The sequence below is a fragment of the Crinia signifera genome, chromosome 2 (genome assembly GCF_055691185.1).
Source record: "Crinia signifera chromosome 2, ASM5569118v1, whole genome shotgun sequence".
Lineage (NCBI taxonomy): Eukaryota > Metazoa > Chordata > Amphibia > Anura > Myobatrachidae > Crinia > Crinia signifera.
Window position 1 is genome coordinate 105,682,340 of NC_139218.1, and position 25,402 is coordinate 105,707,741.

Consider the following 25,402-nt stretch of genomic DNA (forward strand, 5'->3'; position numbering starts at 1 on the left):
AGACAGACATACATGTTAAGCTATAGCCCAAAACATACTTGCCTACTTTTGAAAACTAGTTTCAGGGAGATTATAGCTGGTAGTACAGTTTTGCCCAGCGCCCCACTGAGGGGGCGTGTGATGCTCCTCCAAAAAGGGCGTGTCTAGTTCCATATATGGAGAGATTGTGAAAAAAGATTGTGAACGTGGCACCTAGAAGCGTGGGTGTGTACTGCTACATCTGAGAGGAATCTTTTAAAATTACTTATATCCAAATGTAGATGAGCCCAAGAGCAGTTAGTAAGAGCTACTATACTTGGTAAAGTGCTGGGAAATGGCACTGATGATTTAATGTAAATGTATCTATCGCTCATTCATTTTTCCCCAAAACTGTACAGATTTTTGGTCCCACTTGCAGGCATCTGTGCATTAACCTCTGAAAATATAATACATATATACACACACACACACACACACACACACACACACAACCTCATTAGGAATTGAACATAAAACGAATTATGGGCTGTAAATATTGAGCATTTTGTTCTGCACTTGTGCACCAGTGATGAAGCTTCAGCATATTTTATATATGATCATCTCAATGTACAGTGCTACATAATATGTTGGCATTTAAAAATAAAAAAAGATAATGCATTCTATTAATTTTTCAGGATCTCTTTTGTGCTAGTGCTTCTATTGATGTCTCATATTAAAAATGCAAATCTGCAGACAGATAAGGTTACCTGCAGAATGACTCATGCCTCCCTGATTTCCTTAAATAGACCAAAATGATATGTATTCTACAGAATATTATGCTGGAAACTGTGTATGTAAAGCTGTTTTTTTTATCACACCTAATGTCTATACCATATTTTGATCATTAAATTGTTGCAGCGTTTGGGAGGAGGGAGCAGGGGGGGGGGGGGGGGGGTGTTGAGCCCAGGATCTGAGTCATCAGATGCAGACAGAAGGGTACAATGCTGGATAATATGGTTAGAAAACCCACCTCAAATGGGAGATGAGGTTGGCAACTTACTGCCACTGGACCACCAAATATGTAGGAATGTGCCTTTTAATGCACAACTCTAGCTGATGTATCTGGGAACATTTTCCTCAGAATATAGGATGCGAAATACCATCCATACAATAAACATTTACTTTTACACAAATTAAACTAGAGCAGTGGTTCTCAAACTTAGTCCTGGGGACCCCACACAGTTCACATTTTCCATGTCACCCAGCAGGTACAGAGTTGTACTCATTACTCACTGACACATTTTATAAGGTCCATAGGTGGAGCGTATTATTTCACTTTTAATTCTATAAGGCGACCTACAAAACATGCACTGTGTGGGGTCCTGACTCAGGACTCCTGAGGACCGAGTTTGAGAACCTGTGAACTAGAGGCTGCACTGTCCCAGATCCATGTCCCACTCCATGTAACTGCTTCCTTTTCAGTTATATTATTTAATCCATAATAACATATTCTCGGCAAATACTAATACAGGTTGAGTATCCCTTATCCAAATATCCGTTATCCAAATTATTCCAAAAAACATACTTCTCAAAATGTACTTTTCTTTTTGACTAAAAACATACTGGGTACATCGCAACTGGCACTGAGGAAATGATATGTAACTGGCAATAAATATGTGCAAGAAAATGATCGCTTGGCATTCAAAGTCAGTGTATTGGATTGTACACAAGCTTTGTTTCATGTTTTAAAACCTTGTTTCCTGCACAAATAAAATAGGTACTTATGTATTATCTGGGCTCCCATGTCAAATACACCCCATTTTTTCATACCCCTACTATCCAAATACGCATGGAGTTGATTTTATATAGTGTGGCGAGCGCAGCGAGCCACCGTGCCCGAAGCGTGGCGAGCGCAGCGAGCCCCGCAAGGGGACGCGGTCTCATAAGAAAAACGGGAGCCCAGATATTACATAAGTACCATAAAATATATTTGTGTGCATTTCATGTTTGATGTGCTTATACAACATAAATGCAAGATACCCCAAGATACCTCATTCAAATATAAAAATAATGAAGAAGGTGAAACCTCAATCAACACAGAATATAGAGAACAATCTAAGGCAAAGGTTTTCAAATGTTGAGGGTTCTGCGGGAAAGATGATGATTGTCTAAGCTGGCGGAATTGATAGAAATTCTTAAAAGGGATTGTCCAACTTGGGGAAAGCATGGCCAATCCGGTTCTCAGCATGTACAAACAGTTCATGTTTCCAGGCCATCTGTGGATCTGTAAAATGTGTCGGTTAGGAATGAATGCTGCATGTTTGAAAATGTGACCTTAATGACCACACCTGTACACCAGCTAGGTGGTCTGGAAAATGTGAACTGTTGGTGGATCTCGAGGACCGGTTTGGCCAGCTCAGGAGTAGGAGCATAAAGCCATATTAATTTAATTTAATGCATGTGGCTAATTAAATGGCCTTAAGCAGTTAATGTGTTTTCAATTAAACAAGCTGCTGGCATTTTTAGCAGATATTTTGGGCATCTCTCGCAGAGATGTTGCACTCAAAGGGTTAATATTGGTCTAAATAGAACTTTATGTGCAACACAAGGTTTAGACTGAAGCAATATAATATTTACTAAAGATCCATTCAGTAGCGTAACCTTGTGTGCACTATAGCTGACCTTGGACAATAAAACATATTTTCCTTTTACAGTGAAATCTGGAAAAAAAAAAGAGATGAAAGACCGTGACATGTGTTAATTGGCATGACTGATCTCCCAAAATAATTTTACTGGTAGGAAGCATGATGTCAGATACTGTACATGTGGCAGACACATATAGTAATGAGGAAACTATAAAAGTACTTCCTATCCTTTTAAAAAATGATAAATCTATGGAATCTTCTAATAGTGAGCTATGTTTCAGGTCTGTTTGCCACCTGGAGACCTTGGTGATTACTGCATGTCTTTCCCTTCTTGAACCAGTCTGGATTGGGTGTTCCCCTTCCCATGAAACTGTCAGTAATTACCTTCTTGCTTTCATACTAAGGACCATTACCTTCTCCTCATTATTATTGACCACCATATTATTAATGGCCACCATAAATGGATTTACATAAGTCTTAAATTCTAAACAGTAAAATGGTGACTGGCCGTCACATTCAGCAGCTATTTGGTTCCAGTGAACCCTTGATTCAGCACCTGACATCATCAACCACAAGTATAGCTTCCTCAGCTTTAATATTGTAGGGCCCCATTGTTGATGGCCCTTTTGATCTTATAACTCAGTATAACATGGTGTGAATTTTATTTTCTTCTCTCCAACATAAGAGTAGAACCGAAAATATAGGACCATAGGATTGATCACTTACATGATTTGCAACATACATGATACCTCCCTACTGCTCTGCTTCAGCAAGACAGTCCTCAGATGCTCTGTCATGATCAGCACTGCATTATCCTGATAGTCAGGCATTTAAGAGGTATGCTTGTTCCCCGGTGCTCTGAATAGCAGAACAGCAGAGATCCATTGCCTTTGGCTCCTGCCACTGGTGTAAAACTGATAGGTGGGTATAATGGACTAGGCATGCGCCTGAAGGTTGTGGTCAAGCCAAATTCATAATGTTACCATACCCCCTATCCCAGGGGTGGGGAACCTCAGGCCCGGTCTGAGTGGCCCACCCACCCGCCCGGTGGTTTTGCTGGGAGTCAAGTACAGGGGAATTATCGCAAGAGGTCGCTAGTCCCCACGAGATTCCTCTTAATCAACAGCAGCTGGAGACTGTCAGTCCTATTCAGCGGCAGCCACCAGAGCGGGACGGCTGCAGCAGGACAATTTGTAAGATACATTTTTACATATGGCCCCGAAGGATTTTTTCACCATACAAACGGCCCTTGGCACAAAAAAGGTCCCCCACCCCTGCCCTATCCCAATCAGCTCATCTACAAATTGGGAACGTATAATACAGTAGTACCTTAGAGATTCATATGAGTGATATTTTAAATGGTTTGTTTCTCTGTAGTATTTTATTTTTTAACCCTTATTGTCTTCAACTATCTTTCTGTGTGCCCCAAACACGGATTATACTCTACCAGATAATCTGGTGTTTAGAAATCAATCATTTATTGGTGAAATCTAACTTTTTTGTTCTGTATTTTCTCAGACTAGAAGACTTCTTTGGCACTGCACTTATATATCTGACATTTATTTAGAGTCTTAGGGGGGTATTCAATGTCAGGGGCACGGCTGTCGAGCTAGCGCGACAGCCGTGCCCCTGTCCCGTTCTCGGTGAGCTCGCCTGGAGCTCGGCAGTCGGGATTCAATGTCCCGGCCGCCGAGCGTCGAGAAGGGGGCGTGGCCGCGAGTTGCGGCCGGGAAGTGACGAGCTGCAGCCGGCAGCTCGTCACTTCCCGGCTGTTCTCGGCAGAACAAGCCCGACAGCTAGAGATGTCGGGCTCGTTCTGACAGGAAACCCTGTTCAATGCTGTCGGGGAAGACAGCATTGAATAGGGCCCGTCGAGCATCTCCCCCACGGGAGATGCTCGACGGCGGCGATTGAATCTCCCCCTTAAACTGGCTGCTCTCTCTGCACATGTTACATCTGCCCCACCTGCAGTGCAGCATGATTTTGTCCATTTTGAGAACAAATTTGTCCTGCGATCAGGTCTGAATCAGGCCCACAGAGTCAGGTGTAAATCCAGCATGCAGGACAAGACAAATAGTACTTGTGGATGCAGGCCTTAATCAACGGACTTTCATTAGAAATAGATTACTGTAAATATGGTCACATCAATACCTGTTTTCATGAATTATATATGTAATCTTATATGTAATAAGAATGGGAAGAATGGGCCTTAAAGGTTACTTTTCGCTCCTGATATGAGACCTATATAATAGAAAAAAGTAATATGTAGTAATAAGAGCACTGTTTTCTGAGCTAAATTTTAATTGTGTATTGAAAGAGTACTAAATGTTATTATTTTCCATCTTCTTTTTATGGTGTCAATCTATGAATACTGCATAAGTGTAAAACTTTAGATATGTGACTGACTCTGTTTATCGTGTCTACATAGAAACCTTGGGTGACATTCTATGGAATGCGTTTTTTTTTTTTTTGGCGAATTTTTCTCCAAAAAACGGCTAATTCTCATTTTTCCTTGAATTCGCATATTTAATATGATGCGAAAATGTCCCTAAATCGCATATTTTTTGCGATAAATCATGCGTACTGAAAGTGCGGTAAAAATTCGCACTTTTATCGCATCCAGATGTTTCCCAATAGAAAAGTATACAATTCGCTTATTTAATGGAATGGGATTTCGCAAATCGCACTTTTAAGGTGTCTAATAATCGCCATTTTTTCAGACCAGGTTCTGATATGCGAGTTGGGCAGAACCCTGCACAGATCATTGAGATCTGTGCAGGGTTCTGCGGTTAAGAATGTGTTTTTTTTTTTTTTTTTTAAATTGCGTGGGGTCACCCCTCCTGAGCATAACCAGCCCCGGGCTCATTGAGCCGGACCTGGTTCCAAAAATACAGGGGACAAAAAGCGTAGGGGTCCCTCGTATTTCTGAAACCAGCCCCGGACTCTTGGACCGGTCCTGGTTCCAAAAATACTGGGAACAAAAAATCTGGGGGTCCCCCGTATTGTGAAACCAGCACCAGGCTCCAACAGCCCGCAGTGTCATGCCACAGCCGGGGAACACTTTTTACATAAGGTCCCCCGGCCGTACCATGAGCTCCGTGGCTGGTCAGCCTTGGACGGGGTACCTGGAGGAGTGGGGACCCCCCCAATAAAGGGGTCCCCCCCCCCCAGGCTTCACCCGTCCAGGGCTGAAGCCAGGGGCCGTCACCGGCGTCCCTGGCCAGTGGACGCCGGCCTGATGGTGTAAAATCTTTCAATCCTAACATTGCTTTATACAGGAGAACTACAAGTCCCAGCAGACCTCCCCCACATGCTGGGACTTGGAGAACCACAAGTCCCAGCATGTGGGGCATTAATGGGCCCGCTGGGACTTGTAGTCCACCTGTAAAAAGAATGTTAAAAGAAAACACACACACAGAAAAGTAAAACTTTATTACATACACACACACATCTCACTTTTACAACCACATACTCACCGATCCAGGATCCAGCGCTGGTCTCTCTGCAGCAGAGCTGGCTACCCCTGCACTGACAGCGGGGACAACCGGCTGTCTCTGATGCCGCTAACAGCTTCTGTCGCGTTGTTCCAGCGCAACAGAGGCTGAGAGCGTCTTCGGCTTATGCGTCTCCATGGAACCAGGTCCGGCTCAATGAGTCCGGGGCTGGTTATGCTCAGGAGGGGGGACCCCACGCAATTTTTTTGGTACTTGTGTAGTTTCACGGCGCCACCGCGCGCACAGTGAAACTTCCTTATGTAAGATACATATCAGCATAGTGCTGGGCATCAGCAGTGCACCCAGTGCTGACAGGTCACTGTGGTACTTGTAGTTCCACAGTGAAATAGGCAGTCCTGCGCACCGCTGACAACCCGGCAATTTAGACTCCTCCGGCAATTTAGAAGTCTAGATTTAGACATCTAAATCCAGACTCCCTGCAGTCCTGCGCACCGCTGACAACCCGGCAATTTATGCCCCTTTCAGACCGCACTTTAAAAACGGTATATTGCCGTTTTTTTACCGTTTTAAAACGGTAATGTGTGCGGTCTGAAAGGTGTGCAGGACCACTTAACCGGTTAGAAAAAAACGTTTTTTCTAACCGGTTAAAATGCAGGGTCCTACCCGTTTCAGAACCGGTATTTTAGGCTCAAAATCGGTTCTGAAACAGTATTTAGGACCCAGCCAATGAGCTGGGTCCTAAATTCAGCACAGTGAATACTTAATGAGCGCTCATTAAGTATTCACAGCACTGGAGCCCCCCCCCCGCGCGTGTCGACGCCCCCGCGCGTGTCGACGCCCCCCCCCCCCCCCCCCGCCGCGTGTCGGCGCCCCCCCCCCCCCCCGTGTCGACTTACCCCGTGCCGGTATCTCCGTTGTGGTTCCCGGCACTGCAGCTCAGTATGCTCGGAAAGCACTTATGAAAAAAGTGTCTTTCAGAAAATGGCTGCCCCCATACGAAAGACAGTTTTTTTAAACAGGGTTTCCTATGGGGCAGCCATTTTCTGGAAGACACTTTTTTCATAAGTGCTTTCCGAGCATACTGAGCTGCAGTGCCGGGATCCACAACGGAGGTACCGGCACGGGGTAAGTCGACACGGGGGGGGGGGGCGCCGACACGCGGGGGGGTGTGGGGTGGGGGCGTCGACATGCGCGGGGGGCGTCGACATGCTCTCGGTCGACACGCGCGAGGGGGGGGAGCTGCACGGAGGGGAGGGCTGAAGGCTGCACTGGCTTTGACCCTGTATTTGGAAAGTTTCCAAAAACGGGTCTGCCAGTGTCAAAAAATCGGCACTTAAACGGTAATATACCGTTTAAGTGCTGCGGTGTGAAAGGGGTTTAATCTGGCAGACCCGTTTTTGGAAACGTTTCCAAATACAGGGTCAAAGCCAGTTATGCGGTCTGAAAGCAGCATAAGACTCCTCCGGCAATTTAGCAGTCTAGATTTAGACGTCTTAATCCAGACTCCCTGCAGTCCTGCGCACCGCTGACAACCCGGCAATTTAGACTCCTCCGGCAATTTAGCAGTCTAGATCTAGACTCCCTGCAAACCACTAAGATGGGGGCATCTAAATTTAGACGGTAAAGCGTCTAAATTTAGTAGGGTCTAGGGGTACACTATTAAACCTGTTCACAATGACACTAGTCGACGTAACAGCTGTCGACCTTGTTAATTCCACTATCCATGCCAACCCGAGCGTGGCGAAGTATTGTGAAGGTATCCGCGTCCCCTTGCGGGGCTCGCTGCGCTCGCCACGCTTCGGGTTGGCGTGGATAGTGGAATTAACAAGGTTGACAGCTGTTATGTCGACTAGTGTCATTGTGAACAGGTTTAATAGTGTACCCCTAGACCCTACTAAATTTAGATGCCCCCATCTTAGTGGTTTGCAGGGAGTCTGGATTTAGACGTCTAAATCTAGACTGCTAAATTGCCGGAGGAGTCTAAATTGCCGGGTTGTCAGTGGTGCGCAGGACTGCCTATTTCACTGTGGAACTACAAGTACCACAGTGACCTGTCAGCGCTGGGTGCACTGCTGATGCCCAGCGCTATGCTGATAACGTAGCTTACATAAGGAAGTTTCACTGTGCGCGCGGTGGCGCCGTGAAACTACACAAGTACCATTTTTTTACTTTTTTTTTTATTCAAACCCAAAATCGCACATAAGCTCAAATGCGCACATTTTCATGGCTAAAAATCGCACATTTTCATGCCGAAAATTCGCCCATTATCGCACTCAATCGCACTTTTTAGCCTCTAATGCGCATTCCATTAAATATGCGAATTATGACAAAAAAATGCGAATTCAGAAAGTGCGAAGTGCGGCAATGTGGAGTGCGATAAATATATGCGCTTTTCTCGCATTCCATAGAATGTCACCCCTTGAGTCTTGATTTATTCCATTGTTAACAAATGCTTAATTACAAAACACAATCCAAATCTCATTGGATCAATCTGATTGGTTGGTATGGGCAACATGGCATCTTCAACAGAACTCCCAGAAGTAGCTAACTGGGAGTAAAACATGTAAATAATATTATAAATAAATATGCTGATGAATAAACATGATGTCATAATGTAAGCAGCCACCTTTCTGTGTGACCAGGGACACCACACTCTTGGCAGCGGAATAAATTTGGGGACTAAAACTGTGTTGGTGGCAGTAGAACAGCTTAAAGAAGTTATGCAGCCGTAATGATACAGTATTGACGTTTTTTATACCAGATATCTGTGCCGTTGTGACCATGTCATTTTGCAGAATGTAGATTGCACCACAGCTCTGTATAGGTAGTCTGAAGAGCAGCATGCGATTTATAGGGTTTAAATCAACGCACTGTGATGGGGACAAGTTGCGTACAACCGTCAGCAACTGATCTCACCCTGCTCACGTTCTGATCTTGTATTTTTTGTATGCAGTCCTCTGTGGCTACAAACAAATGCTTCACTTCCAGCTATTTGAATCAACCGCTTATAGTCAACCTCACATTCCCCATAAACCAATGTGTGTTACAGACCACAAGCACAATTAGATTATTAATACCAAGATCAAATGCAGTTTGATAAATGTATGTGGCAGTATGAATGGTGATATCTGGAGTATGCATGCTCATTGTGCGCCGTGTTTAGCAGTATGTCTTGGAGATTATAGGACTATGGGGCAGATGTATTAAGCCTTAACAAGAGAGATAAATGTCCAGCCAATCACCTGCTTACTGCCATGTTACAGGCTGTGTTTGAAAAAAGTCAGTAAGGAGCTGATTGGCTGGACATTTATCTCTCCTTATCACCCTTGCATTTATCTCTTGTTAAGGCTTAATATATCTGCCCCTATGTGAGCTTACATCTAGTGACATAATAGATTAAATTTAACCTATTTTATAGACCTTATTTAGGAAAATATGGGCCTCATTATAATAAATACATTTTCTGAACTCTGTATAATGATACACAATTCGCATAAACCAAACAAGATAAACCCAGAATTATTATTGTGCACTCACAATTACTGTCTATGTATTTCTCTCTAAAGTATTGAAGTTTATAGAGGCAGACGCGATGATATCATTTATTTTTTCTCATCAACCACTAACAATAGGTCTCCTATTTCATACAAATGTATCTAATAATAATGTACAGCAATTTCTGTCCGACCCATTGTGCATTGATCTTTCATTATTACATTAAAGAGAAAGGTTATTTTTAAATCTCAAATGCATTTAACAGGGCCTTCTTTTCTTACATGGAAATCCCTGTAATGCACTGGGGCAGGGGCTGATGTGAATGTTCAAATATTCTCTGTAAAGCGCTGCGGAATATGTGTGCGCTACATAAGAAATTGTTAATAAATAAATAAATGTGATGACATAGATGTATCTCATTTTACAAATGGGAGAGTGCATAGTAATGATTCCTGGTCCCGCCACAAAGCTGCCTGGCTGGCATTAATACACTGGGACATAAGTAATGTGATGCTGTCCATGCAGCGGTATAGGTCTTGGCAGTGCGGAGTTGGCCTGGCAAAATGCCCCTTTATGCTTCTCTGAGTATGCATGGGGCCATTGTTTGCCCAGGTTCCAGTTATGTGACAAATTCATTATAGCAGTGGTTCCCAACCTTTTTTGTCTCCTGTACCCCTTGATTAGGCTTTTCATTTATGAGTACCCCCTCGTGAAAAATGTAAGGGGGCGTGGCCTAAAATGGGTGTGGCCTCATTTGAAGGGTGTGTCTTAACAGGGGCAAGTCACTCCCCCATTTTCATTGTGGTGGTATGTGCCATGTCTTCAGATTAATTTAAGAACATGCTGATGTATGATATCCAAAAAGATTCTAGTGCCCAGTTTATACTACAAAAATCATTCTGGTACCAAATATAAAACATAGCGTTCATACTGGCAATGATACTGGCAATGACGAGAAGAAGAAAAAAAAAAGTGCAACCACTTGACCACAATATAAGCTCAGCATATAAAATAACAGAACACTGTCAAATCTCTATTACTGAAGCAACAGACATTCCAAGGGATCACGTTAGCCTTCCAATAGTGCCAGATACATATATGCCCCCAAAAGTGCCAGATACACATATGCTCCAATGGTGCCACGTATGCCCCCACAGTGCCAGAATCAGGAATGCCACCACGGTGCCAGGTATCACCCCATGGTACTGGGTATGCGCCTACAGTGCCAACAATGCCCCTACAGTGCCAGCAACAAGTATGCCCCTATAGTGCCAGCAACAAGTATGCCCCACAGTGCCAGCAATGCCCCTCATAGTGCCAGCAATATGGTATGCCCCCACAATGCCAGCAATATGGTATGCCCCCACAGTGCCAGCAATATGGTATGCCCCCACAGTGCCAGCAATAAATATGCCCCCACAGTGCCAGCAATATGGTATGCCCCCACAGTGCCAGCAATGCCCCCCACAGTGCCAGCAATAAATATGCCCCCACAGTGCCAGCAATAAGTATACCCCCACAGTGCCAGCAATGCCCCCACAGTGTTTCCCAGCAGCAGCACACTCACCATTGTTGCTGCTGCCGGGGAGAGGACAGTCCAGTGTCCCCCTGCAGTCACTGACATGTAGCTGCCGCCGCTGCCTTCTTCTCTCAGGGAAGGAGAGTACAGCACACTGCGCATCTCTCCTTCCCTTCACTGTGACTGGGCTGCACGCCAATCAAAGTTCGCGGGCCGGCTCCTGATTGGCTACTGGCCTGCAAGCTCTGATTGGCTGACGGGCGGCCCAGTCACAGGGAAGCACGGTGAGGGGTAGGAGAGATGCGCAATGCACTCTCCTCCCCTCAGGCTCAGAAGCCGGCGCCGCATACCCCCAGCAACCCGTCTGACTGCCATCCGTCCTTCCAGCCGCGGCGGCGTGACCCGGCGTCCTGCGCATGTGCCGGGTCACCCAGCCACCATTAGCGGCTTCTGGTTTGCGTACCCCCTGAAAGAACAGCGCATACCCCCGGTGGTACGCGTACCACGGGTTGGGAACCGCTGCATTATAGTAATTCTTACAGTGGAAGTGAAATTCCAACCTTGGCCACTGGGCAATCACCAGTCACCATGCATAAGAGCAAGGGCTGCTGAAGCGGTGAGTTGTAGCTAGCTCCTCCCCTTCCAACGTGTTGCTATCTGGGGCAGTAAATTTTAGTCAAATGACTACTTACAGGTGTATGCGACTGCACCTCTCCTATACAAACTTTTATGTTATACTTTATAATCAATGGTATACACATTTATCATTTTCACATGAAAGAGAAGGGTCTTTTCTATAGAATGTAAGAGAGAGTTGCATGTTGATTATAGGCTTGTGGGAAACATTTCCTGCTTTCACTCGCTAATGTTTACATATCTTCCAGACTGCTCACAAAGGCAGAGTCATGACCAGAAGACAATTATATAATACATTATGTTGCAAGACTAGTATGCTTTAAACACAATGCACTTACTGTATGTTTTCCTTTACAGGCTTAACAGGGAAAATCATAAATTACATACTGGATGCAGGCTTTGAAATTTCTGCAATGCAAATGGTAAGACTACATAGTTATTAGATGCTAAGATTGTATTCTCACATATAATAGAACAATCATAAAATTAGTGATTGAGATTTCAGTTGTCTTAGAAACCATACATCTTGGAGGTTGCAACATAGGAGGTTACTCTTGGGGAGTGCTGCCGCATTGAGAGGAACATTTATCTATCATGATTAGAGTGGCTTTTCAATCAGCCATTGTTCTTCCTCATGTTAAACAGCAATTTATTATTTATTTACAGTTTCTTATATAGCGCAGCAGATTCCGTTGCGCTTTACAATAGTAGACAGTGATAAAACAAACTGGGTAACAACAGACAGACTTGGAGGTAGGAGAGCCCTGCTGCAAGCTTACAATCTATAGGGACATAGGAGGGAAACACAAGGACAGGCATCAGTAATAGCATAGCAGTCCCACCAAGTTGCAAGTCCAGAAGGGAAGCTATATAATACATGAGTGCCTTAGAGGGTTATGTGGGTGGTACCTAAATTTGATAGGCTTGCCTGAAGAGGTGAGTTTTCAGAGAACACTTAAAAGTTTGGAGACTTGAGGAGAGTCTTATGCTGTGTACACACGGTGAGATTCCCTTGCTATTTGACTTAAAATTTGAGTGCTATGCAATCTTTGCTAACTCTGTACTATTTACATACAATCCATACAATCTGCATTAGATTTGCACTATATAGTCATTGCTGCCCTGTCTATCTGGGTTTCGATTTGTGCTGTCACGGGAGCACGCATCGGGATCGCAAGGTAAAAAACCTGTACCTGCATAGGATCTGCAATGCAATTTTGACTATATAGTCAAAATCTAATGTCAAATCTCTGTGTGTACACAGATTAGCAAAGATTGCATACTGTAGCACTCTTACCGTGTGTACACACCATTATTGTGCGTGGGAGGGCTTCCATAGGGTGGGTGTAGCCCTTTGAAAGTCCTGCAAAGCAATGTGATATTAACTTCTTATTGTAGCCATATTGATATTTATTTGTCTGGGTAATCAAGTACATTGTTATTACAATTAAATACATTGAAACTAGCACTCTGTGTAACTGCCCCTTAACCTTCCATTTGTGTTTTATTTGTTATTAAATGTAAAGTCACGTCAATTTTATATTAAAGTATGCTATAAGTAGCTAGCATAATGCTGATGTGTGAGAGGCTAAGGGCAGTATCCTATTAGCAGCAGTAATTTACCGCAGCTAATGAATCTCCCGAGGGCTAATCCAATAAGCCCTGTAAGCTTTAATATGGGATTCTGCTTTGCTGCCCTCGGAAAGCAGAATCATAATCTATATATATGTCTAGTGTCTGATTGTGTGTCTCCAAAACACTGCCATCTGTTGGCAGCGAGTGAAACTACATCTCTTTATCTCTCACACATGCACAAACACAGAGGCAATCAAAAGGTAGCAGACTAGCTTTCGAAGCATTTGCTTTGAGCGGGCTTACTATTCCCTGATAAGAAGCCCCAAGAGATCTGTTCTTTCAGCTGATATCACATGGGTCTGGGAACTTTTCCCAGATCCCATATATTACTGTACAGTAAAAGTGGGCTATAATTGGATAGCCTGATAGTACTGATGACTAAAAATACAGTTTTAACCATGTGGTAAGTTACCGCATGTAATAGTGAACACTGAAGCTTTACAACCTATGTAACCCTCACCACCATGCCTCCCGCCATCATCCTCCTCCTCTCACAACTTAGCCACACCCTCCCCTCCATCATCCCCCTACGCTCACAGCACAACCATATCCTCTCATCCATAATCCTCCTCCCGTAATAGCCTAGCTTCTCTCCATCATTTTTGTTCCCTCACAGTCACGGCTTAGTCAGTGTTCCAATGCCACTGTATCTGCATAAGAGATGGAATGTTGCAGTGATTTTCAGGAACATACACTGTAACTTAGCATTTCATATGCAGATACAGCCGCATTCGCACACAGAATAAGAATGCCTGATATAATTATAACCAGCAGAAGCTGTTTTTTCGCTCCGTTTTGTGAATAATGTGCATTTTAATGGAAAAAAGTCACAAAAAAGACGCCTGGCGCTACTGAGTGGTGCGACCTAGAAGAGCTGTTCAATGCAAAAGGTTAGAAGTATGTAAACACATCTGTATATCATTTTGTTTTCAAGTATTATTCCACTATTCTTTAATATTTAAATTATTATAGATTTGATTATTTATATATATATATATATATATATATATATATATATATATATATATATATATTTGTTTTTGTTTTAGTTTACTATGGAAAAAGCCAATGCAGAAGAATTCTATGAAGTTTACAAAGGTGTTGTAGCAGAGTACCCAGTAAGTACCTCAGGCTGTGATGTGAAAAGACATGTTGGGGGGAATTTACTAAAGGAAATTTGTAAAAAATAGGTGTATTTGTATCCAGAAATACACTTATTTTTGACATTTACTATCCCAAAAATACGGCAATTCGTATTCGCAATGATAGCACATCAATACGACTACGAATTGCCGTATTTTCGGGATAGTAAATGTCAAAAATAAGTGTATTTCTGGATACAAATACACCTATTTTTTTACAAATTTCCTTTAGTAAATTTCCCCCGTTGTCTCACCTGAATAGACTTATGGGATGTGGGTAAAAGCGATTCTCCATAGCCTCAGCCTCCTCTCAGTAATTTATCGGTTCCAATACTTAGCATATGAATTTGCGCTTCACACGTACCATTGGGTTCCATAGCAAAATTAGAGAGAAGGCTGCGGAACTATCCCAAGCCCCTGCTATGCAGCATAGGGTTTCTCCAGAACACGTGTGGTCCTGCACAAATCTGAGACTTCGTTTTATTGCATCAGATTTTTACTACATGTATTACTGCCTACAACCTGAGATTTATTTCCAAGCAAGATAGCGGCTCTCGGAAAATTCATAACTTCATAACTATTTTCTTGTTTCAATATTTAATCTTGAAATAATCAATGTATGGCAAACAAAAACCCTGTAGGCTAAGATTTGACGAGTCCCAGTCCTCAGATATATGCATTTGTATAATGCCAGTAGATATGAAAAAATAAGTGAGTGTAAGAAAAATATTTGTGGGTTTCAACGATCGGCATATAATGGTGATAAAAAAGCAACATTCTTTGCCAGTTATTTAAAAAAAAAAATCTCTCCCCCCCCCTCCCTCTCTCTCCCCCCCTCCCTCTCTCTCCCCCCCTCCCTCTCTCTCTCTCTTTCTCTCTCTCTCTCTCTCTCTCTCTCTCTCTCTCTCTCTCTCTCTCTCTCTCTCTCTCTCTCCCTCCCTCTCTCCCTCTCATAGATAAACCATAGCATTTTAGTTGAAGATTTATTTACAGTATTTTCCCAAGCATATCAGGCTTTTCCGATGAAATCGTGTGACAATTATAATTCCGGCCAGGGCTTAAAAACAAAATGCCTTTTCATGTTAACATGTGTGCTATATTTTGTGGTCTCTTATGAATGCATTAAGAGGCTCTTCAAATATATTTGCTTGCATTAGTTTTCTGTAATGCATTCTAGGTAAAACATTGATCATATAAATATAAGGAATACAGTGACAAGAGAAGCTTATGTTTGGTCACACTTTCTTCTAGGAAATGTTGGTTGAATTATGTTCCGGCCCTTGTATTGCTTTGGAAGTCCGGGGAAATGATGCTCCAAAGTCCTTCAGGGAGTTTTGTGGACCAGCAGACCCTGTAAGTAAACCATTTATTGGGAACTACTTGTTGCAGTTTTTAGTTCTAGTACTTATATAGAGCCCATTCTAGCACCCGCTATCTTTGAAAACCCATGCAGTTCCTCTTCCCTGCCTGGGGTGTCACTGTCTGCTGTAGTGCTTCTAGCACAGTGTGGTCTGTATATCAGCACTGATATGCAAATCAGACCTGTGCTAGAAACACCACAGCAGACAGTGACACCCCAGGTAGGGAACAGGAACTGCGTGGGTTTTCAAAGATAGCGGGTGCTAGAATGAACACTACTTATAAAACATACAATCTACACCTTCCACATCCTATAAGATAAGATTAAAATGCCAGATTTTCACCTCAACAAGATTCTGCTTGGATAACATTCACATGGATAATGTGAATTATTTGTCCTGCTTTCCAGTGTCAGTGGTCCCTTTGTCACTGGTGGTCTGTCAGGAGTTCATACATATAAAAACCAGAGTATAGGGAGACAGTTGTCATACATACCTACAGTATATTTGAACTTTCCTCTCCAGTAGAAGCCCGAAGAGGGGAAGCAAGTGGGTGGTGATGGGGGCGGGTCCAGACCGGTTGCTTCATTAGGCCTGTGCCCCTTGGGGGTCAGATTAAACGATTCACACTCATTTGAAAAAGATGTGGGGCTAAAATTATACGATTACCATAGAATTGTGTCACTAGACCCTCCAGGCGGATTGCACATTCACTGTATTTATCTCTCCATTCTACCACTGGGTATGGATCATTGGATAGACAGCAACTAGGTTGACAAGCATTAGGTCGACAGCATGATTGTCGACATTGGGTTAGGTCGACAGGGTCATTAGGTCGACATGGGGAAGGTCGACAGTCAAAAGGTCGACACATTCGACATGGACACTAAAAAAGTGCACTGCGTCCCCTTGCATGGCTCGCAGCACTCACCATGCTTCGGGCACGGAGGCTCGCTACGCTGGACTCACTATATTAGTCTTACACCCTAGTGGATGGTAGGGCATGAAATACCACCTGTCGGTACATGTCGACTCAAAAAAAAAAATGAAATACCCAATGACCACCTTTTGACTGTAAACCTTCCCCATGTTGAGCTAATGTCCCTGTCGACCTAACCCCATGTCAACCTTCATGCATGTCGACCTAATGCTTGTCGACCTAGTTGTCGTTGACCTGGTGGCCGTATACCCTACCACTTCACTAGGAAGTGGGTGGGATGTGAGGTCATTGTTGGTCTGCGTTTTGCTTGCGAACGTTAACAGCTCCATAGTCTAGAAAATCACAGTTGAATTTGCTTATATGCATGAATAAGGCCTGTAGAAAGAAAGAACAAGTAACTTTGTACTTGGACAAACCATGTTTCAGTACATGCAGTGCAAATACATACATTAATTTGCATGCAGGAAAAATACTGCTTGCGTGCACCCTTCAAATGCCTCATTGGCAATATAGTCAACATTGAGCATGCAGCATAATCAAGGGGAGGGTGTGTGTGTGTGTGTGTGTGTGTGTGTGTGTGTGTGAATGATGCAGGGGAGCTGCAGGCAATGATATTGTTCGGTGAGGTCACCCACTACCGGCCCCCTGCCATCTAGTCAACATTGGGCATGCAGCACAGATGACATGGTACATTTATTTGCTCTTTCTTGATTTACTTCCAACTCTGAATCTGGCCTTTAGTAATAGTAACTCTGTTGCAAACCAGAATTTATACTTAAAAATGTCTAAAGAAAGAAATAGGTGATTATTCATTTTTAGCAATCATAATTAATTGAGTTGATGAAAGTGTCAACAACATTGGTGCACATACCTCTATTATTAACACACATGACTGCCATGAACGTTTACTGTGACGAATTTCTGTTTGTGAGGAAATGCACAACCACAAGGAAGCATCTGTGATATTCCCTGTAATCAATATGCAAATGCAGCAGGTATCAGTAGAAGATAGATGCCGCTTGCATGCATTTGCGAGATTCCAGTGCTGCCTCCCCAGATACAGCCTCAGATCACCAAAGCGATGGAGCAACTGGATCTCGCTCCAATGAGGGAAGAATACATATGAATAAGCTGATTGAACATGGCCTATTAATAAACACGGCCAGTCAGCCATAGTTTAAACCGTTATATATAGTTTATATACAAATACATGTACAGTATATATTTAATTACTCTTTGGCAGTGTTCCCAATATTACTTCAATTACACACATCTGTTTTTCACATTAAATGTATTATTACATTTGTATAACTATACAGCTCATGAGAGCAACTAGCCAGTATTTGGAAGATACATACATCACATACCATCATAGATAAACGTATAAGTGCAATACAGACACAACAGGCGACGGTATGGAACCAACAACACCAAAAGTTGGTGAAGCTAAGGATGAACACTAACTCCTAGCAGAAAAGTTAGGTGAATTACTGGTGTCATGTAGGATGCAGAAACCACAGCAATAGAAACAACCAGTACTTTAAACATGCAGTAGTATAGGTCACAGAGGACCTAAACGCTGGTCACTGACCCCAGACAGCACAGAACTCTGTTTCTGTCAGCACCTAGGAGTAGGTCATCCATTGCCATGTAGCCATTTTTATCTTTTTTCTTTGGGCTACACAGCAGCCACAGGCATTAGAATGATTATAGGTGGTTGGAGTGATCAGGCAACAGACAGTTAAGCTTCAGCTCCTGGAATGCCCTGGTCCTCTCTCCACTGGAATCTTTCTTTTACTGGAGTATTGTTGTTTAGGCCGGAGTTGGATAAAATAGCGGCTACTGATGCTGCATCCTAGGTTTAGGCAGTCTACCTTTCGGTCATTTCAGGGTGGAGTCAGAGGTCAGCCATTTCCCAAACAGAGTGCTCCTAAGGGAGGAAAGGCCCATGTAAAGCAACCCTGGTCTACCAGACGCCCAGTTGCGAAGTCCAAGGGCAAGCCTTCCACCTGATGGAGCAGGCCTCCACTTGGAGGATCCCAGAGTGGCAGGCCAACTTCTCAGTCCGCTGACGCCTGGTTTTACACAACAACGGACTCCTGGGTCAGAGAAGTTGTGTCCTGGGGCTATGCCATTTCATTTCACAGACTCTCTCCTCAGAGGTTTGTATGTACCGATATTACTACAGCACCCCACCCCAAGGTCCGGGCTCTCAGGGAGTCCATCCAGTCCCTGCTCAAGTTGGAGGTTATAATACCAGTTCCACAGGCAGCCTGGGGGACTGGTTTCTATACCAGAATCTTTTTAGTTCAGTAACCCAGTGGGACTTTTCATCCTATTCTGAATCTAAAAGTGCTCAACCAATTTGCCAGTATACCCAGGTTTTGAATCAAAATGCTATGGTCCATTATATTGGCCCTGGAGCATAAGGACTATGGCTTCCCTGGACGTTTAGGATGCCTATCTCCATGTCCCGATCTTGTCCATTCTGGATCCCATCTTATTTTTTTGCTGTCAACAGACTCCAGACTACGCGGCTGGGGCACAGTCATCAACCAGTAAACCTTTCAGGCTTGATGCTCCCCATCAATATTCTGGAGCTTCAGGTGGTTTACAGAGCCCTTTTTTTGGCAAAGGACCTTCTCAGAGGAAGGCCAGTCCAGATCCAGTCAGACAATGCCACTACAGTGGCCTAGCTGAATAATCAGGGAGGCACACGCAGCAGAGCAGCCATGCGGGAAGTGTCCTAAATCCTGAGCTGGGCAGAATCACATCTTCCGCCCATCTCCGCCATTTTAATTCCCTGAATCCTAAATTGGGAGGTGGACTTTGTGAGTTGTCAGGAAGTCCACGAAAGGGGAAATGGTTGCTGCATTCTGAGGTCTTCCAGGTTCTGATAGACAGGTGGGGCTTGCCAGAGGTAGATCTTATGGCCTTACGGCACAACAACAAGGTTTTCAGGAACAAGGTCTTGTACAAGAGAACCAGCAGCCGCATTTGTGAAGTGGACTTTCAGTCTAGCGTATATCTTTCCACTTATAACGCTGTTGCCAATGGTTGAATCTGAATACAACCTAAAAATGGCAAACTGCATTTTGTTTATCAGCTAGCTGCTTGAAATAAAAAAAGAAAGCAAATAAACTTTATTTTTTTTATTTGACTCAATTAGATTCAATAATATTTTGCACCAAAACAGGCTATTATCTAGATCAGTAATTTTTCAACCTCTTTAAACTCGTGGCACACTAAACAAGATGTTAAAATTGCCATGGCACACCATCAGTTTTTTTTAATCAAATATAACACATATAATAACAAATATCGACTTAATATATGTTGATATTTGGTATTCAATTTGTAGAAATAGCAGTGCCAGCTATACATGATATGCCCCAGCAGTGCCAGTTACATATTATATGCCCCCCAGCAGTGTCAGCTACACATGCTGTGCCACACAGTGCCAGGTACATGAATGCCCCCCAGGCAGTGCCAGATAGACATGACTTGCCACCCCCCCTCCCAGCAGTGCCAGATGATATTGCCCCCCCAGTGCCAGGGAAATATATGCCCCCACAGTGCCAGTTACATAAATGCCCTCCACAGTGCCAGATACAACTGTGTCCCGGGGACAAGGGAGGGGGAGTGCTTTGGGCTGTGGGTGGACTAAAGATTAACTACTAAGTTCATGATATGCGCACTGTGCAGTGCCAGCGTCAGACACCAGCGTCGCAGAGCACGCACAGCATGCTGGCTCCAGGTACCAATATGCAGCGCCCTTTAAGGGTGGCGCCCTGCATGACCACTCAATTCGAACATGCCTGGTTGGGGCTGGTCAGCCAGGCGGGCGGCGGCACACCTAGCAACTTGTCATGGCACAAAAAGGCTGATCTAGATTTTAGCCCGATGGTCTTTGCAGTCTATTTCCCATTTTCAGACAATAACACATGTGATCCAGTATAAGCTCCTGTCCCATGTGTTACCGTGGCTCCAAAGGCTGTTTTTAGAGGACTATGCTATGGGTGCTTGAGGCAATCACCAATATAATTGCACACAGGTGCCAGATGCAGGAACTCATGATGGCACACTCGGAATAGCATGCCATAAAGCTGTACTTGGCAAGAAGGGTGCTTAAGGGTCAGGATGCTAGGAAGTCAGCATAGTAGGGTCATGATCAGAACAGAATCAAAGAAACTTTACATTTCTGACACTATAAACTCGCCAAGAGTGTGGCAATGATTTCAGGTAAAGACCGACATTATTAGGCCATGCAACCGATGCACCTCGGACATTGATTAAGTGCTGCTTTCTGGAACATTAGAAACCCAAGGTATAAGAGTATTTATTTATTTATTTATTTATTAACAGTTTCTTATATAGGGCATACACATTCCCAGTGGTCCAGGAGGGGGAACAGGATGATGGGGAATGTTAGGGAGATGTTGGGGCACACAGGGGGAGCTGAATGATGTGGAATGTTAGGGAGATGTTGGGGCACACAGAGGGCACACAGGGGGAGCAGAATGATGTGGAATGTTAGGGAGATGTTGGGGGAGCAGGATGATGGGGAATGTTAGGGAGATGCTGGGGCACACAGAGGGCAGGATGATGGGGAATGTTAGGGAGATGCTGGGGTGCATAGAGGGCAGTAGGGGGGGTCAGGATGATAGGGAATGTTAGGGAGATGTTGGGGCACACAGAGGGCAGGAGGAGGAGCAGGATGATGGGGAATGTTAGGGAGATGCTGGGGTGCACAGAGGGCAGGAGGGGGGAGCAGGATGATGGGGAATGTTAGAGAGATGCTGGGGTGCACAGAGGGCAGGAGGGGGGGGGAGCAGGATGATGGGGAATGTTAGGGAGATGCTGGGGTGCACAGAGGGCAGGAGGGGGGATCAGGATGATGGGGCATGTTAGGGAGATGCTGGGGCACACAGGGTCCATAGGGAAAGCAGAGTGATGTGGATTGTCAGGGAGATTTTAGTTGCACACAGGGGGAGAATGAAAGGTGCTGGGAGAGAGAGGTAAATGGGCTGACAGGAGCACTGGGTGAAACAAAATTTGTATTGCCAGGCTCAGGCTTATATACTAGCAGGGATTGGGAGATGCACACAGAAGACACCGTGGGTGCTGTTATCACCGTGTACGAGCTCCAGTATTTGTCTATGCGCCTATTTTGCCTATCCCAGAGGCCAGGCTATACAGCAGATGGGAGCCGCAATTTTATCTCAGCAGCTAGGGCTGACACTCAGCCGCCCGCCTCCTCCTTCCATACATTGCCAGCCTTCTCTTACCTCCCCCGGACTCCAGGGAGCTTGCACACCCACAACTACCGCAAGCCCATGTGCAGCGCAGCAGCCCCCTGAAGCTTAGCTGGGACTCACCCATTGCAGCGCTTTACCCTGCATCTGCCGCCAACACAAACGTGGTCCAGGCTGCTCCCAGAACCTTACTTGGCCGCGTAAGGTACACGTTATAATGGTCTGGCCAGTCCTGAGGCAGGGACAGGCAGTGGGGCATGGTGACCTGACAGAGGCGGAACCGTTCCACCTCCAAAATGGAACTGTCGAAAGCACTTCCGGCTCACTTTAACCCCTGCATATTCCGCAGCGCTTTACAGAGTATAGTTGAACATTCGCATCAGCCCCTGCCCCAGTGGAGCTTATAATCTACATGTACCACACGTACATGTACACATAGACAGACATTCTAGGGTTAATTTGTTGGGAGCCAATTGACAATTGGATATTTTTGGATTGTGGGAGGAAACCGGAGTACCCGGAGGAAACCCACACAAGTACGGGGAGAATATACAAACTCCTCACAGTTAGAGCCATGGTGGGAATCGAACCCATGACCTCAATGCTGTGAGGCAGTAATGCTAACCATTACACCATCCGTACTGCCCCAGTATGAGTAATTTCGGAGACCACAGTTGGCAGGGACTAGAGCTCCAAGTTCTGACAGTTGAAATGAGGAGAGACTGAGCATGCTGGAGACATGAAAGATTAACTTGTCATTGTAGAAATTCAGCTGTCAACAACTGTGCTTTAGGTTTCCAGGTTAATGGCATTAAACCAAGTACTCTCCCCGTGCCTAGATCCTTCTTGGTTTGGATGTCAAATTACAAGCAATTGTGCTGCATGACCATCAGTGTGTCTCCTGAGAGCTTTATCCTTTGTGGTTATCTGCCAAACCATGGTAGCTGTCTAAGCTGTGTTTTTCCTTTAGCACTGTGCCTTTGATTCTTATTTGCATTTAACTTCATATGCAGCTGCCTGTAGCAATGTTTTTGCATAATATTGCGCATTTATCGTGGGCTGCATATTCCTCTTCGCGAACACAATTCACAGTTGCTACAATATTGTGAATGCACATACCATCTCGAGCATGTGGCCAAAGTTACTTACTATTTTGAGTAATGTTACTGTACAGTATATTTTGGATAACAAATTTAGACGGCTCTTATGCAGATAGTATGGAGTAGATGTAATGGTGATGATAGTGATGACTGCTGCTCTCGCATGCCGAGGAATAAAGCAGTGCTATGCAAACAGTCATAACTGGGGTGTTTGGCACCCAGTGCAATATGAAGAATGGCGCCACCCCCCCCATTCTTAAAAATACACTTATCCTTGCACCTGGTGTAGGGGCACCCACAGTGCTCACATAGCAGCTCCAGCATATCACCAGCGACAGGAAAACTTTCACCCCACACGTCATGTCTCCTGTCCTCTGTTTCCCCCAGCTGGCTCTCCATCTCCCCCTATTGTGTGTGGGGCACCCCTTTGTCCTGACACTGTCTTGATGTCCACTTGGCCTTCTCACCCCACCTGCTTTACTACACTATTTGCTAATGCATTAGAACACATGTATAGTTACATTTACATACTGTTTGTAATATGTGGGCAGTACAGCTGCATTTAGACCTGCATGTGACCCAGAATCAAACCCTATGCTTCACTGCTGGATGCATAGGATACTTGTTACTGTTGTTTGCAGATACACTGATCCATGGTCAATCCTGTCCTTTGTGTGTAGTTAGTATGTTTCACATCATCAGAAGATCGTATGTTAGATAGGGCACGCTGCAATGTGATTTCAATATGTTTCAAGGAGGAATAGGATACGATAGACATTATCAGATTAACAGCATTTTATTTTTCATTTACTGCATAGGTAATCTTTATTTGTGTTATTAGTCAAATGCCTTTGCATTGGGTGTATGTAGGAACCCAGCAAGCAATCAAAGTAATCTCAATTTATATCTACCCTTAAGTGTTCTTAACAAGTTCTAGGCTGTGTAGAAATAAATTATACTTATTGGCTCTCAGTAAGCTGTGAATAAACATTGGGAGCTAAAAAACAACATTTTAGTGATCTTTACCAGAATTTCTCCAATATATTTTGGGGTGCTATTCAATTTGGTTACAACTTGCAGCTGATGGTGAGGAATTGAAGGAACATGATAGCCTGCTACCAATGGCATTTGTTGCTGCTATTCTCTATGGCCTCGTTTTGACAGGCCCTTTTTAAAGCCCTATGGCTGCGTGTTCACATTGCCTTTTAGCAGGATGCAGTCGTACAGGAGCCGTTTAGCAGGATTCTTACTCAAGACGATATACAGTTGTGCTCATAAGTCTACATACCCTAGCAGAATAAGTCTACATACCCTAGCAGAATTTGTGATTTTCTGGCCAATTGTCAGAGATTATGAATAAAACTTTTCTTTAACTCATGGTTAGTGGTTGGGTGAAGCCATTTATTGTCAAACAACTGTGTTGATACTTTTTAAATCATAATGACAACAGAAACTACCCAAATGATTCTGATCAAAAGTATCATCAATATCATCATTCTTTCATTCTGATGAAAGCTGCTACATCTCTGACTCTGACTTATTATGCCCCTTTTTTCTATGAAGACATGGACACATTTTTTTATACCCTTTCACAAAATAAGGAGAACCCATATTTTTTCTCTAAAATAACTTGAAAGTGACAAAATTATAATTTGTTATTGATTGTTCGATATTTAAAAGAAAACAGATTTTGCATTTGATTTTGGAATCCGCAGAATATTGTAATAATGAAACAAATGAAAATGGTATGGACAAAAATGATGGGACCCTTAACCTAATGTCTTTAGAGGCGATCGGTGGGATTTCTGTAGCTTTCAATCTTTCAATGAAACCTCTGTACCTGTCAGCAGATATGTTATTCCACTGTTTCTTAGCAAACTTCTCCATCTGTCTACGGTTTAATGGGTGCCTACTATAGTCTACTCTTTTCATAGATGTTTAGTAGGATTCAGATCATGGCTCATGAACAGTCCATTGTTTTTGGAACTTTTAGCCGAGTCATTATTCTGTTGGCGTACCCATAACCTACGACTGAGACATTACAAATTGGATTGATAGTCTTGATATTTCATTGGGTTCTGCACAGATTCAAGGCACACTATACCAGACAAAGCAAACCTAAAATAAGTACACCCTTGTTTCACAGTTGGTACAGTATGTTCTGCTTTTCTTTGAAAGCTGAATTTATTTATTTTGTCTGTGAACATAGAGCTAATGTGACTTGTCAAAAAGCTCTACTCTGACTTTGTAGGTTGTTTCTAAAT

The 25,402-nt window shown here is 43.8% G+C and overlaps 1 protein-coding gene across 1 annotated transcript in view; it reads left to right on the forward strand.

The window, feature by feature from the left end:
* Positions 1-25,402, forward strand: part of NME7 (NME/NM23 family member 7) — a 154,482-nt gene that overhangs the window by 82,505 nt on the left and 46,575 nt on the right. Inside the window, exons 8-10 of the mRNA XM_083172687.1 lie at positions 12,066-12,130; positions 14,393-14,461; positions 15,737-15,838. Coding sequence (XP_083028813.1) covers positions 12,066-12,130; positions 14,393-14,461; positions 15,737-15,838 — 236 coding nt within the window. The remainder of the gene's footprint in view (positions 1-12,065; positions 12,131-14,392; positions 14,462-15,736; positions 15,839-25,402) is intronic.